Source organism: Suncus etruscus, chromosome 15 (assembly GCF_024139225.1).
Source record: "Suncus etruscus isolate mSunEtr1 chromosome 15, mSunEtr1.pri.cur, whole genome shotgun sequence".
Taxonomy (NCBI): domain Eukaryota; kingdom Metazoa; phylum Chordata; class Mammalia; order Eulipotyphla; family Soricidae; genus Suncus; species Suncus etruscus.
In genome coordinates, this window is record NC_064862.1 from 57,761,695 (window position 1) to 57,778,803 (window position 17,109).

General features: G+C 45.8%; 1 protein-coding gene across 2 annotated transcripts in view; it reads left to right on the forward strand.

Moving 5' to 3' along the window:
• The window catches only part of PRKCB (protein kinase C beta), a 359,342-nt gene extending 345,881 nt beyond the window's left edge, over positions 1–13,461 (forward strand). Inside the window, exon 17 of one of the 2 annotated variants that reach the window (XM_049789114.1) lies at positions 6,543–7,982. In XM_049789114.1, the coding sequence (XP_049645071.1) occupies positions 6,543–6,701 (159 nt within the window). In that variant the 3' untranslated portion in view covers positions 6,702–7,982. Of the gene's footprint in view, positions 1–6,542; positions 7,983–12,809 lie in introns of those variants that run through there. The other variant, XM_049789113.1, reaches the window with a different exon arrangement.
• The last annotated feature ends 3,648 nt before the right edge of the window (positions 13,462–17,109 follow it).

A 17,109-nucleotide genomic window follows, 5' to 3' on the forward strand; every position in this document is an offset into this window, starting at 1 on the left:
TTGACCTGGGTTCAGTCCCAGGCACTCCATTTGTCCCCACACCAGCCCACCAGAAGTGAGCCCTGAGTAAGTCCAGACTTGGCCCCCAAACAAAGCAAACAAAATTCTTGCACATCCTGAAATTCGTATGGGTCACTTCCATGTGATTTATTTAATTCTTTCTCCTTTTGGCCTATGGATTGATTGCAAGGATTTTCTTTTATTTCCCCCCCTGTAACCATTTTCTGACTCCTTGCCTCTCAATGGCTTAACTGCAGGAGATTAGAGGAGGCATTGGTAAAGAGGTCTTGGAGGAAGTGACAGCAGATGGCTGGTGTGTGTGTGTATGTTTGTGTGTCTATGTGCCACACGCATGTATGTGCAGGGTGTGTGTGTGTGTGTGTGTGTGTGCAGGTGTGTGTGTGTGCAGGTGTTTTCTGCAGAAGGATTCCCGTGCAAAAGCTGGAGGTGTAGGCAGGGGTGACTTTTTTGGAATTGGGGGGAGGAGTTGTGGGTGTTTGCAGCTCTGGAAAAGGGAGGTCTGTTAGCTTGAGGACTCCAGTTGTCCGTGGAACACTTAGAGACACCTCTTTCTATCCTAGAAACATCAATCAGAGGGGTTGAAGGCTTCTTGGGACCTTCCAAGAAATGGAATATCCTGACCCCCAGCCCTCATATTCAGCCTGAGAGGCATGCATGGTCCAGGATTACACTCAAATGCCCTGCTCTGACCATCCTGGCCTTCCTTCCCCTGCCCTCCTAAGCCCTCCCCTGCCCTTTTTGTCCCCTCTCCTTCACTTTCATCTACTCTTCTCCCCTCTTATCCTCTCCCTTCTCCTTCTTCTCCCCCTCTTATCCTCTTCCTTCTCCTTCTTCTCCCCTCCTCTCCCCTACCCTACCCCCTACCATCTTCACCCCCCTGCATCCTCTTCTCCTTTTCCCTGTCCTCCCCTGCCCTCCTCTCCCTCCTACCCTCTCCTGCCCTCTTCTGCCTTCTCCAAGGACATAGCCTGAGTGGAGCGGATCTGGCTGCACCTCTCTAGGGCTGATGTCTCCATTTAGGGAGAGTTCCCAAAGCTAATGGGCAGTGACAGCTCCATTTGAAAAACACAGAAACACTTAGGGAGGCTGAGATCTGCCAGCCCATAGCGGCTTATTAGCAAGGAAATCATGCCCTGATGTCACGTGCCCCCTTGGTTAACCCAGGTTCTGCATCTCCCAGACTTTTTTCCCTCAAAGATTGTTTTGTTCTCCAGGGATCAGGGGTGCAAGGGGGTGGTTTCAGGAAGGGAGGTCACAGCCGCTAGAAGCAATTTCTGGGGCTCCGCGATTGTGGTCTCCTCATGAGACACCCCAGCTGGCCACTGCCTTCTGGACAGAAGGAGCAGGAGATTCTGACAGATGCTCTAGGGCTTCCCATGTGGCAGCTTTGAGTTTTCCACACCCAGCATCAAGACCAGTACACAGAGGCTGCCTAGGACATGTCCTCTCAGCCCAACTATCCTTGCCATTACTGTCACCTAACGTGTCCCAAACTTGCTCCCCAATACTTATCCCCTTCACTGCATCCCCAACCATTTTCTCTCAGCTCCAGCTGCCCACCTTCTACCCTTTACCATCAGTCTAAATCCCACTACTCTTCTACCCTCCATCATCGATTGGCCTAGCTCCTGCTCCTCTTCTACCCTCAACTATCAATCTAACATCTACATTTTCCACCCTCACCATCAATCTAGCTCCCACACTTCTTCCACCCTCCACCATCAGTTTAGCTCCTACACTTCTTCAGCCCCCACCCTGCATAGCCCAGGAGGTTCCTGTATCCCGCATCACCTGTGGAATCTCCAACTTCTCAAAGATGCAGTTTCCTTGTCACACATTCACGCACATGCACACACACACACACACACACACACACACACACACACACACACACTTACCAGGCCACTCAGGTCAGAAGTTGAAGGGGCCCCAGCACACCCTTTCCTCCTCTTGTCACCCATACCTGATCCATTAGCAGAACCTGCCAACTCTAACTTCAAAACAGAACCTTAATCCTGTGCCTCTCCCATTTCTCCCTGTTTCACTCCTTGCCAACCAGCCGCCATCAGTATGCAGATGATGAATGCAGAGTTCTAAGTGGCTCCATGTATCCAACATTGCCTGGATATCCCTGTCTCTGTGTTGTACTCACCCCAGTGATCCCCAGTGTGAGTCGGGACATGATGTTCAGCAGGTAGAGTCCACCTGTGTGTTCCTAGTGGCCCAGATAGAAACTCTCTGCCTCCTTTTGCTGCTGGTGGTTTGCCTGTGTGGTGTGGCTCCTGCGTGCTTCTCGCCCAGATTTGCTGTATCCTAGCTCCGTGGGAACTGTTCCCATTAGTTTGCCCTGGGTTTTTGCAATTGTAGCTCCTGTTGCTTGAATATGTAACACCCTAGTAGCTCCCTCCCTTCTCTGGGGAACTCAAAGGCCCTTTCTAGAAACAGAGCTATCTTCCTCTTCATCCTACTTTGACTTTCTTTCCTAAGATCACGCTTTCCCCCAGCATTAAATATATCCTCCGACTTCCAGTGAGCAACTCCAGGACTCCAGCTGCCTTTCTTCTGCGTCCCAGCGACTAGGTACTATCACCATGCACAGGGCTGGCCTGCAGTCAGTCCTCAGTGCACATTACCTAATGAGAAGACAAGATGGGGGCTGGGGAGGAAGACTGCATAGCAATCCTGGCTGAGGTTCCAGCCTATTGGAGATGTTTCTCCCCACGCACATCACAGTGGCCAGCAGAGCTTCTGCTTATGCCAAAGCATGATTCTATGGCTGGAAGGAAATTACATCTCCAGAGACCTAAAGCCAAGAAGCACTTGATACAATTTAGCTTAGTAGAGCAATTATACTTTTTTTCCTTTCCTTTGTTTTCCTTCTCATCTTCCCTCTCCTCCCTTGCTCGCCCCTTTCTTCTTCTCCCTTCCCCTTCTTCTCCTCCTTTCCCCTCTCCTCCATTCCCTTCTTCTCTTCCCTTCCCATCCCTTCTCTCCCTCCTCTTCTCTCTCACCTCCCTTACCATCCCTTTCCTTCCATTCCCTTGCATGTGTCCCAAACAATTCTCAGGAACCTAGTGGTTCCACCAGCTGTTCTAGGCCAATGGAGCCATAATCCAAAGCCAGGGCCAGCAGATGCAGTGCTACTCAGACCCTGCAGTGTTAGAGAGACCCTTCCCACTCCTGTGCTACTGGGGGCCTCCAGGGCCACAGCTATCAGTTTGGGGGATTTGGGGTGCTGGGTATTGGATCTGGGTTGGGTACATTCCTGCACTGTACTCTCACTATCTCTTGACCTTTACATTTCTTTCCTTTAAAAAATATATATGCAGGATTACCTTTTTTCTTACTGAAAACTTGAGCTCATGAAGAAAACAGCACCACCTGTGGGGTTTTTTGTAGGGGGGAAAGAGAACCTATAATACCCGCAGCTCCGATGAACATGTTGCTTGGGGCTACAATGCTGCCCAACATATGCATTAACCTCATTTCTCCTCACAGCCCTATAAAGGGAACCAAGGGGATTCTCTTCATTTAGAAAAGAGGGAGCTGGTGCACACTCTACAGGTGCTCTGAGGTTACACAGGACAGAGATGTCCACTATTGAGCCTATTGGCTGACTGTGACCCCATAGACTCTTTCTACCTGCTCAGAAGGGAGGCCTGATTTCAGGAACTGGTCCACAGAAAACATACCTGTTCCTCTCCTTCTCAGGGAGCAGAGCTCTAAAGATTGTGTGTCCCTGCCTCTCTGCTTCCCTTCCCTCCTCCAGACACTGAAGCGAGGCAACCAGAAAACCTCCACCCAATGGAAAGACTCAATAGCACTTAATTAGGAAGGGATGTTCCTTTTGACCCCTTTAGGCCAGAGCAGCACCTTCCTCAGAGGTGCCTCTCAGTACTCAGCCTCCCCAATTCTGCTCTCTTGATCCTCCTACCCCTCTAAGACTGCTTCCAGAGCACTTTCCAGTTGGCCATGGGAATCACCATAAGGGGCTGTATTGTGCCTTAAACAAACAAAAAAAAGGTTTATACAAAATAGCACCTGCCAACTTCCTAGAAAGTGCCCGCATGGTTAAGACACCTTTCTTTTTATCCTAGCCCACTTTCCTCTCCATTTTCTTTTCAAGACATCACTTTGATGTTCCAGGACCCAGGCTTTGTGGGGTAAAATGTTCTGGAAGCTGTCTTAGAGGGGACTTAAGAAAACTCTCAATAAATGTTCAAGGAGCCTAGGGCCACTGCCAATAATGCTTGGCCCTCTTGGCAAGTGGTTCAATATGGGAGCCCAAGGGTGCAGTTCATGTTTGCCCTGCTGTGCCAAAGATTACCTGGGCCACCTTAGTAATACTCAGAGGACTCTGTATATATGAAACCTAGACTGGTCACAGACAAGATATGCACCTTAACACCTGTACTGTCTTTCCAGTGCCCAGAACCCAAACCTCTACTTCCCCGATTCAGCTCCTAGAATCTCAAAAGCACCATTTTGTTGTCAGTAGTACTTCATCTTTCTGAATTATCTCCCTTTCGTGTTCATTGTGGTAGATAGAAAGTGGTAAATAGAAAGTCACATTGCCTGTCATTCAACCCAAAGAAATCCCATCCCCTTTCTTTTTGGGAGGAGGGGTATACCTGACAGCACTCAAGGGTTACTCTTGGCTCTGTGTTCAGGAATCACTCATGGCAGGCTCAGGAGACATTATGGGGTGATGGGAATTGAACCCAAGTCAGTTGTGTGCAAGGCAAACGCCTTCCCTGCTAATCTCCCCACATACCCTCCCCACTCTGGTCCTAACCCAAAGCTTTGCCTGACTGCTTGTGTCTCCTATTTTCCTTTTTAATTCTCCAATCACACCTCCAGCCTTGCTACCATTCTTGAAAATAGTTCCAAGAGCTTGGCTCTCATGTCAGACACATACACTGTGTGTCATCCAGTCAATGACATCTTCTTGGACATAGTTTCCTTACCTGTTCCATCAGGATGCTAAAATCTTAAGCATATTGGGATGGTTAAACATGATTATACACATAGGAGGACTTCCAGGGTGCCAGGCAGACATTAAATTCACAGTAAAGATGGTTGTCTGGGGGCCGGCGAGGTGGCACTAGAGGTAAGGTGTCTGCCTTACAAGTGCTAGCCAAGGAAGGACCACGGTTTGATCCCCTGGCGTCCCATATGGTCCCCCCAAGCCAGGGGCTATTTCTGAGTGCTTAGCCAGGAGTAACCCCTGAGCATCAAACGGGTGTGGCCCAAAAAAAACAAAAAAAATTGTTGTCTGGCTATCTTAACAGTTGTGGTTACCACCTGCCATGTTGATGTGTACAGATGAGTTGACTAGTAAAGAACAAAACCCTGGGGCCAGAGAGATAACACAGCAGTAGGGTGTTGACTTAGGATGGACAGTGGTTCAATTTCCAGCATCCCATATGGTCCTCGAGTCTGCCAGGAGTGATTTCTGAGCACAGAGCCAGGAGTAACCCCTGAGTGCTGCCAGGTGTGACCCAAAAACCAAATAAATAAATAATAAAAATAAGAAGAAAGAGTACTGTTTTAAGGTACACACACATGTATCTTCATCTTCAACACGCTGACCTTTTCATATAAGATTGGATGATGAGTAAGAAATGGTGATGGGGGCCCGGAGAGATAGCACAGCGGTGTTTGCCTTTCAAGCAGCCGATCCAGGACCTAAGGTGGTTTGTTCGAATCCCGGCGTCCCATATGGTCCCCCGTGCCTGCCAGGAGCTATTTCTGAGCAGACAGCCAGGAGTAACCCCTGAGCACCACCAGGTGTGGCCCAAGAACCAAAAAAAAAAAAAAATGGTGATGGATGGTGATGGTTTCCCCCAGGTTGAGGCTGGTTACCTCCCTAAGCTTGGCTGCTGTTCCTCTGAAAGAGAGGAGGGCTTAGTGTCGGGCACCTTAGAGGGAAGGGTCAGTGATGGACCTAGGTGCCTAGGGCCTAGTGGAGGCCTAGGCATTGCAGGCACCAGCCTCCCAAGTCCTGACTCTTTCTTGCTGGACTGGTGTTTGTCAACCCCCTCATCTGTTAAGCTGCAAAGCATCAGTTGTTCGTGATTGAGAGCCAGGCGGCGGCACTCTGAGGGATCTGCAGCTAAATACTGGGATTGTTCAGGTGATGTATATCCGGGTCATTATTGTGTATCTTGTGACACATGGAACATTACTGGTACCATCTCTAACAACAGATAAACCAGGACAGCTCCTGGGGGGAGGGAGAGAGTACATACTTGCCACCTGCCCCACCATCTCATGCCTTTGCCATATAGCTTCCAGCTGCCCAGAGGGGCAGCTCTGGTAACAGGAATCCAAGGTCATGTGCTCAAGGTCATGAGAATTTTGCATTTTTCTGTTGCTCTCATTTTTGGTATGACACAGCCTCTGAGTCAGGGGAAGGGAAGGGATTGGAGAAGACCAGGCCCAGTTTTGTTCAGTTCTGTTTTGGTTTTGATTTGTTTCGTTTTCCACCCACCACCAGTTCTTTTCTTCCCCTCTCATAGTGTGGGCGAAATGCTGAAAACTTCGACCGGTTTTTCACCCGCCATCCACCCGTCCTAACACCTCCTGACCAGGAAGTCATCAGGAATATTGACCAATCAGAATTCGAAGGATTTTCCTTTGTTAACTCTGAATTTTTAAAACCTGAAGTCAAGAGCTAAGTAGCTGTGTAGATCTCCGTCCTTCATTCTGTCATTCCAACTCAACGGCTACTGTGGTGACATTATTTTTTTTTTATTGCAAACTTGCATTCATGTTTTCTTTGCTGATGAGACTAAAGTGACCATGTTTCAGAACCCAAATGCCTTCAGGTAGTTTGGGGTGTCTTCAGGAGATGGAATTATGCAGATGGCGTGTAGAAAAAACTGCTGCATAATTAACACATTAGCCAAGGCCTCTTATAATTTACTTTCCCCAGCATGTCAGCTGAATAGGTCCAGTGGGGACAGAAAAAAAAGCCTGCTTCCTTTTTTTTCTTTCTTTTCTACCTCCTGCTCCATCATTTTCCTGTATCATTTTTTCTAAGCCTCCAAGGTAGATGCTCCCTACCCAGTAATGCTTGCCAGATTCTTCCAGCTCAGACCTTCCTTAGTTTAGCTTGCCCTCAACAAGTCCGTGGCAGCTTTGACAAGGGGGGACTTTCTCCTTCCTGTCTGGTGTGGAGGACCCCCAAGCTTTGTCTGCAAAGAGCATGCAAAAAGTGAAACTTGACTTGTTATTCTGACTTTTCAACTCAGAATTAAGAGAATGATCAAATAAAACTCCTTTCTAGATGCCAAGAGTCAGGACCAGAGAGATGGGGACAGTGGGGAAGGCTCTTGCCTTACACTAACCCAAGTTCCATCTCCGGCACTGCATATGGTCCTCACCAAATTCCTCTAAAGAATTATCCCTGAGCACAGAGCCAGGAGTAAGCCCTGAGTACTACCAGGCTTAGCAAAAACAAAACAAAACAAAACAAACAAACAAAAAACATAAAGGCAAAACAAAAGCCAAAAATGTGCTTTTCGTCAATTTTCAGCTAAAAACACCTCCTAGTGACAAAAGGCATTCAGTTTGGATGTACCTCAGTACTGTCAATTTCTGAGACTCTGTCCCAGGGTCCCTTCTCCCCAAACTCCCTTGGAAAACATTTGGTGGCTTTCTGACAAGACATGGTCACTCTAGCAAGGCCCTCAAAGGGCCCTGGTTTTACATCACATTTCAAACTTTATTTGCTTTGGGGTTTTATTTCTGTTTGTTGTTCAAATGCAAAAGAAAAGAAAAGAATAACTCTCTTTGTTACACATGCTTTGCCATGCGTGTCCGAATGTTATTAACCACAACAACCTTCGATTTCCAGAGAAGATGGTGGTGGCAGAGCCTGGTACCCTGTTTTCCGATGCGGATGGGGGTGACTGGTATGGCTGCTGGCTTGGGAAAGCTAATTAAGCTCTCCAAGAGACACCATGTCCTGAAACATGGGCTGGAAAGAATGCTTCACTTCGATGTTATTTTGCGAGATGTTCATGGAAATATTCATTTGTGCCTGGATCTCTGTTATGTGCCATTTTTCTTCTAGCATTGAGACACAATTTTAAAAAAAAAGGAAAAGGAAGGAAGGAAAAGGAAAGCCAGAAAGAAGACATTTCAAGGGAAAACGACTCCTTGGTTGAAAGCATTTGGACCCAACTTCCTGAGGCTTGGGGACAGAAAGGAGCAGGGCTCCAAGCTTAGTTTTGGCCCCACTGGTCAGCCAGGCAGAGAGGCTGGACCTGGGGGCCATTCTAGAGGCTCCTTGAACCCTCAGTGGCATGTTATGAGCCCTGGCCCCACTGGTCAGCCAGGCAGAGAGGCTGGACCTGGGGGCCATTCTAGAGGCTCCTTGAACCCTCAGTGGCATGGTATGAGCCCACTTGAGCATGTAGGGCTATGAGAGCCCCAAGTCCACATTCCGTAGTCACGGTTGGGACCAGCTCAAAACATGACTGACTTTATTTCCCACACTGCTGCTCTTCCAGCTGAGTCTCAACCATCCTATCTGGTTCCCCAACAGTCTGAGGAAGTCTTCTTGGAGATGGGGACCCCATAACTTCCCCATGCTTCCCCGCTCCCTCCCATTCTTCCCACAGCACCTCAAGAGCATCCTGACCTCACAGTGAGTGTCTCTGGCAAGACCCATGAGATAGCCCAAGACCATCAAGGGAACTTTGAAAACCCATCTCCTTAGAGTGAGACTTCTCTGATATAGGCCTTGCTCCTTTCTGCCCTCCAGGTTCTCGCTCCAGGCTCAGAGAGTGCCCTACTGCTGCTTTGGGGTGTTGTGTGGACTCAGGGAAATACATTGGGTGCTTGATCAGACCAGCTGAGGACATGAGAGAAGGAAGGCTCATGGGTCCAAACCACCCCCTTTCTTTCTTCATGGGGAAACTAATAGCTGGGGAAAGCAGTGACTTGCCCAAGGTCAGCCAAGTGAGGTGCAGCCCCTGAGTACAGGTATCTGCTTTTCCCCTGACATCCCTGAACCAAGAGCCAGGTCCACTGGCCAACTAACTGGCGTTTTAAGCTCTTCTTCTGCCTGGTGGGTCACCAAGTCTTTCCTTGAAGGAACTTTCAAGAAGATCAAAAACCATAGGCCATTGATAGATTGGGACACCTTTAGAGAACTATGTGAGATGGATAGTTAGATAGATAGAAATAGATGATAGGTAGATAGATAGATAGATACATAGATAGATAGATACATAGATAGATGATAGAAAATATACAGTTCCCAAGAGAACAGCCATTATTTTTTAAGTTTTATCCATTGCAGACATTGGTACTCAAGCCAAAGTCTCTCTTCCCTAAATACCCTTACTTAGTCTTGGCCAGCTGTCCTTCAGATGTTAGGAATGGAGACCTTTTTGACCATTTTCTTTTCAATCAGTGTTTCAAGTACAGGAAAACAAAAAGCAGATGTTTGCATCTGTACTCGATGTTCACACATGGCACATTTGTCCAGAAAAAAAAAAGGTATTTTCACCATCACCCCATTCTCCATTCTTTCACCCATCCAATATAGATGGGGCCCCATCTGTGGCTGCATGTGGTTGCCATCAGTTCTGTGGTTGCCACCAGGACCACAGTGGAAAGCTAGACAGGTACTGAGTGAGTCAGGGAAGGTTTCTTTTGAATAAGAGAAAGCCATGAATAGTTTTTGGAGTTCTCTTTTCTTCTCTGAAGACCATAGATTAAGACCAAAGAAGAAGGTGCCACGGAGACCCAGATTTCTGGGGCCAATAATAGTGTAGTGGGTGGAGAAGGAGAGCAAAGATGGTAGCTGGGCTCCCCCTCCAGAAGGATTAACACAATCACAGGGCTTAAGCAGATGCACAGAACTACTGGGATTCACTAGAGAAGGATTTCCCCTGTGGGAGAAGGAATTGGCTATATAGCATAGTCTGATCTTCACATCTTGGGGTGTCCCACTCAGATTCCTATAGGCAGGACCCTTCCTAGCCTTTCAGATCATATCCCCCAAGTAGATGCAGCCTGGATCTTGGAGCCCTAGGGAGAACTAGGCCGTTTTCCCAAAAATAAATAAATAAATAAATAAATGAGGTGGGTTTTGTTTTGGGTTTTTTTGGGGGGTGGGCCAAACCTGGCACTTGCCAGGAGTTATTCCTGGCTCTGTGCTCAGAAATCGCTCCTGGCAGGCTCAGGAGACCATATGGGATGCCGGGATTCGAACCACTATTGGTCCTGGATCCGCTGCTAGCAAGGCAAATACCCTACCACTATGCTATCTCTCCAGCCCAAGAGGTTTTTTTTTTTAAAAGAAAATAAGAAAATTCAAAGACACCTCCACACATTCCATGTTAGCTATAGCTAATTGTTAGGGCTCAAGAATCCCTCTTTCTCCAGCTTTGACTCTTCTGCTAAGACACAGTGGCTCAGTACTCAGGCTGACCTTGGAAAACCAGCAAGAGGCTGGTGGGAGAAAACCATTGAATCCAGTACACTCTGCTCACATGGGTTCAGATCCACAAAGTATTTTCTCTCACCTTCCAGGGCAAAATCAATATATCCAATGGGAGATGGGCCCCTTGGTGGCCAGCCCTGTTTACCATGTGGCTTTTGGAAATAAAAGTTGGTCAATACCAGTGCTCCAAGTGGAAAAGGGCTTTCAAAGTTGGGTATTTAGAGGACCTCTGTTGTATGTTCAGAAGCAGGAAAGGCCTGTATAAAAAGGAAAGACCTGGAAGGAGTTCCCTGTCTGCCTTATAGCCCCAGTATATCTCAGTCCCCAGACATAGCCCTCAGGCTTTCCAATTTTAAAAGATCCCTCCACAATTTACTCTATACATAGTAGGTACTATTGAGCAGTGGGAACTTCCCAACTCAGAGAATCCCTGAGAGCCATGGTCCCAGATTGCTTTGTTTTACTTGTGGTCTCTAGCTTGGGGACATCTCTGAGTTGGAAAAGGCAAAGCGGTGCCTCCTTAGCAGGTCTTTATTCACTCAGCAAATACTTAATTCCTTTATGCCATGTGCGGGGCTTGATTTTTAGCTCTGAAAATGCCACCATGGCACTGGGACAAGAACCTGGCCTCCTGGAGAGAGACTATCTATATATGAAATGATTTCTGGTAGCCACCAGCACCAGGATGGAGAATAGGATGTTAAGGTGGGGGGGGGGAGGAAATCTCAAGAGGGATGCACAGGCAGCATTAGCTGGAGACAAGTGTGGGTGCATCTCTCCAGCACCAGAAGTGACACATTCCCAGTCTGGAAATGCATAGGCCAGGCTGACAAGAGATGCCAAAGCAGAATCAGGGAGTGAGGGGACATGGCCAAGTGGCCTGCCAGTTAGAAGCAGTCACAGTGGCATCTTCACCCACTCCTCTCTAAGGCCTCTCAGTCAGGCCCTTACTGAAGTGCTTTGCACCCCTTGCACACATACCATATGGCTAAGCACCCACAGAGGTATTCTGCCTCTTAAGGGAACAGCCATAAAGAACAATTCTTAGAAGATTTTTTTTTTGTGTGTGCATCATAGAATGAGCCCACATGGTGAAATCCTGGTTCATCAGTGTCTACTGGGGCCAAAGGCAACAAATGGACTCACTCTCTTTCCAACCAAAGAAAGGGTTTTCCAGGCCACCTGCAGATTCAATGAAGAATAGACATTACCCATAGTTGTCCTGTAACAGACTAGCTATCATGTCCTCCCAGCATCAGTGGGGGGCTGAGATAAGGCATCATCAGGAGCAATTCAGTCAGGTAAAAAATTGCTGACCCACTGTGCAATCTTGGGCAAGTGGCTTTTCCTTTCTGCACCTGCATTTCCTCCTATGTCAGGTCACATACAGTGATGAAGACCCTGACTTTTCCTTCTCTCCCCTCAAAAAGGGGCTGATGAGGTCAGGAAAGACTCTCAAAGACCCTGAAGATGAGAGCTTTTGTTACCCCATCCCCATTTTCAGGATCCCTGGGAATACTTGCCAGTCTCCCCCCCCAAAATAAAGAAAATTAATACCAGCCATGAAAATAGAATTTTTTCCTATAAGGTTGACCCTAAGACCTTATGTTGAGCTATGTGATTCACTTCCTTTAGTTTATTGATTAGCATACATGCTCTACATTCTTAGAGCCTTTGGCTGATGAAGAATGAGACTCCAACATGTGGGTATATTTCTGGGCATCCCTTCTGAGTCTGGATGGCAGCAGGCCACACGAGGTAAACAGTGATCTGTCAGCTCCTTCCTCTTAGCAATTCCCTGACTTCCCTATTGGCCATGCTACCCTTTCAGTGCTGAAAGCTTGTGGACAGCTGTTCTTTTAAAAAATAAAGTGGCCTCCTTACCACAGGGGGCGCTGTTAGATGCTTCTTTCTGGACCACGCTACCCAAAGATGAATGATGTGATATTTATTCTAAATGGCAAGACGTTGTTTCCAACTCAATTCATCTCCAAGCCAAAGAAAACAAAGCACATAGGCACACATGCTTTGATAGCAATATTCTCAAAGGAAAATAAAAAAAAAAGAAATCCGTTGTCTCATTTCTTTTCTTAAAAAAGTAAAAATAAAAAGCTCCACCAAGATTTCTATCCTGAAGGCAACACCATAATGTGAAGCTCAAGCTTGCTGATAATATACTCAATACAGCTGCTACAGACTGACAGCCTCAGGCACCTTCTGACCTGGCCATCAGATGGCATCAGATGCCCCAGAGCTGCCATGTCTTGATCCCATTTCCCCATTTCCTTCTTATGCTGTGTTAATGTGTTTACTTTCCATTTGGCAGAGAGACAAGAGAGATACCTCCAACTTCGACAAAGAGTTCACAAGACAGCCTGTGGAACTCACGCCCACTGACAAACTCTTCATCATGAACTTGGATCAAAATGAATTTGCAGGCTTCTCCTATACTAACCCAGAATTTGTCATTAATGTGTAGGTGAATGCCAACTCCATCCTTGTGCCTAGAGGACCTGTCCTCTGGCCATGTGTATGTACCAGTTCTAGTATTCCAGGATCCATGGGATATGTATGTAGGCATTCAACATGGAGAGGGCTTGTCCTCGAAGGCTTTTCTTTGTATGTGTAGCTTGCTAGTTTGTTTTCTACCTTTGAAAATGTTTAGCTTAGAGTAAGCGCTTTATCCAATGATAGAGGTACAAGTTTTCAAACTTCCATAAACTCATCCATCAAACAATGTCAAAACTCCCGTGTCCGAGACCAAAATGCTTCAGTGTTTATAATTTTTCAAGTCAGAAGCTGATATTCCTGGTAAAAGTTTTTACAGTTATTCTACAATATCTCCTTTGAATGCTAAGCATGACTGGTATTTTTAAAAATTGTGAGTAAGCTTTGCAGTTCCTGTGAATTATCGTCTCTTGGAGGATTTTTTTTTTGTTTGAGAATGGATATGATTAAATTGAGTTAATATATGCGCACTCTCGTTTACATGTCTGCTTTAAAATACACTGATCCAGAGGTTATGAACTGGAGAACAATAGACTGAGATAGACAGGCGATGATTTGTTTCACATGCACAAAATGTTACTTAATCAAAATCACTGTCCACATTAAAGAATGGGATATTTTATATATGTTTCTGAGATGACATACTTGGAAAAAATCAGGAGGATAGCAGCAGTAATCTTATGTTTCCGTGTAGAAAAATGCAACAGAACTGAGAAACGATAGCCTCCTTAAAAACTCATGTGTGGGGGCCGGAGAGATAGCACAGTGGTAAAGCATTTGCCTTAGACACAGAAGGACGGTGATTCGAATCCTGGTATCCCATATGGTCCCCTGAGCCTGCCAGAAGCGATTTCTGAGCATACAGCCAGGAGTAACCCCTGAATGCTGCCAGGTGTGACCCAAAAATCAAAAAAAAAAAAAAATCCATGTGTGATCTTGTTTTGCCACAGTTCCTACCATTCCCTACTGCCCTGCACTCTGCATCCACTTCCACCAGGTGCATTTGAGACTTCTGCCATTTGCAAGTGAAATGGTTTTTTGGACCCATAATCAGGGCAGCTGTTCAGTTAGCCCATCTATGTGGCACATGTGAATTAGAAACCTTAGAAAGTATATAGGACAAATGTCAGGGCTGGGCACATTACTCAGTGATATAACACATGTCTTGCATATGGGTTCTATCTCTGTCACCCTACACATACTTAGTACATAAAGAAGTGAATGATTGGATATTTAAAAGAAAATTCAATTCCACATGACAAAAATCAGCCCAGGAAGCTGGCTTTTCATTACAGTCACATCATTCTCTGATCAACAAGGATGTCATTCTTTGTGTGTAAAAAGAAAAAAAAACACATTCCACATTCATTATTTTTCCTAAATTTACATCTGAAAAGACTTAAGACCTTTTCTTAGTAACCTTTCATATCTGGAGCAGCCAGAAAAGGACAGAGCTAAATTGTCCCTGAGCTCTAGTGTGCTCTTGAATCATCAGGTATCTTTTACTTTTCTTCCTCAGTAAACTGATGCTTCTCTTTTTCTCTGAAAGATCTGGAAAGCTAGGCACTAGCACATGCTCAGGCTGAGGCCACTTGGTAGCAGAAAAGCACAAATGTGTCATTCAGATGCATAATGACACTACAGAGTTTGCTCCTCTCCTTTCCTCTTACCTTCAAGGAGACAGCAGCTCAAGGAGCATCAATCAAAAACAGTGAAACCATTGACCTCAGTGTACTGTCTACAGATTCTTGGAAACTCACACAGGTCAATTTGGGCAAAGCCAACTTAACCTCAAACAGGAAGTTATGTCGCCCATGCAATGCATTTAGAAAATAAAATGATGTGGAGTTCCAGAGATGTTCAGTGGTATAGTCCATTAAGATGTTTAGGTCTAGAGTAAGGATTGAGTTACTTGCCTTGCATTAGGCAGAACTTTGTTTAATCTTCAACCCTACAAGCTCCCTCAAACCTTGGGAGTGTCTTTCCATACTAAAGAAAGTTTATAAGATGACATTGTTGAAGAGGCCACTATTGATATCTTGGATTCCTCTTCCATTATGCCAGCTTCTCCTGTTTTCTCTCATGACTTGTTTCATAAATAATAAGTATTGACTCTGGATCAGGCATGGTTCCAGGTTCTGGGGATATGAAGACCAAGAGAGTTAATCTAGGATTTTCGACTTGTGAGTCAATAAGTCTCAACCTCTCATCTTTTTTACATAGTGTCATGAAAGACAAAAAGGGGGGAGGGTCCTAACAAAGCTTTTCTGGGTTTTGATTGGCTCAGAATTATCACATGTCCATCTCTAAAGCAAGTGCAGCAAATAGGATGGAAAGGAGCAATATCAGCAATTGTTGTGTAACTAATTACTCCAAAGCTTTGAAACAAACACTGTTCAGTATCTGGACAGGAAATCTGGATATGACTTTGCCTTTTATGAGGTTGCAACCAGGAGTATCAAGGTCAAAGTCACAATTTACATGAAAGTTCAAGGTGGAGAAAGAAATGGCGCCCCACCTCCAGACAGTTTCTTGCCCATAAATATCTCCATAGGGTTGTCTTTGGACATGGCAGCTGGCTTCTCCTAGGACAATGAATCAAGAAAACTGCCTAAGCTGGAAGCCAGTCTCAGAAGTGATCCCGTCTCACGGGACACCCCATTTACTGCTGTTTTCTATTCTTTGGAGCCAAGTCCCTGAATTTAGCCCACGCTCAAGGGGTGGGGATTATACAAGCTAAGATTTCTAAGAAGAGGGTGTCTCCCCCATCTCTCCTTAAAGAGAAACCTTTTCATACATCATGAACTCAGGCCATGAGAAGCTTCATATGAACTGGGCAAAGGTGAGTTTTCATAATAAAAGTTGGCAGTTGTTCTTAGAAGTACAATATAATTCTCCAGAAGCAGATCCCAGAGGTATCTTCTGCAAGTGGAATTAGGTGACATGTATGAGTGAGGGACAGATGAGTACTGAAAATACGTGAAAGAAGAGTCACAAGAATAATCTCCATGTTTCATTGCCCAGTTCTCCACCAAAGACTGGGGGAGGGGTGGTCAGGGTACAGGAGGTAAGGCACTTGTTTTTCATATAGCTATAGCAACTGTGACCCTGGTTCAACATGTATGTCCTTCTGACCTTTGCCTGGGAGAGCACAACTATAAGGGGAATAGCTCCTGAGCACTGCTAGGTGTATTCCTCTCCCCCATCAAAGAAAAAGTATCAAAGGCAAGAACCCAACTTGACCATCCTTTGCCTTTAGGCATTAAAAATCTGCCAAGAAGAATAATTGGTGAAAATACATATATAAAATAAGTCTACTTCGATCACCTAATATTGAGTATCAAGCCACCTCAAAACACAGTGTCTCTTTTTTATGAGAAAAAAAAAACCCACATTTATTTTACTCCTAATGGTGTTATCCTGGTCTGGCCATCCAAGGACTGACCAAATGACCAAGTGTCTTTATTCATGTGCTTATATGCTGGGGCATGTAGAATGGTACAGAACAAGTTCATTTGGGTCAGCTTGTTGTTGCTACACATGCTCTGTTATGCTCTAGCTAGAACATAGTGGTTTTAAGAGCATCAAAGAAAGAGCTGGAGCAGTAGCACAGCAGGTAGAGCATTTTCCTTGCATATGGTCAACCCAGGTTCAATCCCAGCATCCCATATGGTCCCTTGAGCCTGCCAGGAATGATTTCTGAGCTCAGATCCAGAAGTAACCCCTGAATGCCACCAAGTGTGACCAAAAAAATGCCAAAGAAGGGGGCTAGAGCAATAGCACAATAGGCATTTGCTTCACACCCAGCTGACCCAGATTTGGTCTCCATCATCCCATATGTCCCCTGAGTACCACCAGGAGTAACCACTGAGCACCTCTGGGTATGGCCCAATCCCACCCAAAAGAAGCAAACCCCATATATGAGCATTCTTCAACCCTCTGTTAGGCCAAGCTTGCTGTTTTCCAAAAAGCTAAATTCAAGGAGTAAATAAAATAAACCTTGGAGGGTGGGGCAAGGAAATAGTACAGCAAGGAGAGTTCTTATCCTGCATGCATTCAGCCGGGTTCAATCCCTGGCATCCCATATTGTCACTAAAGCACTGCCAAGTATGATTCCT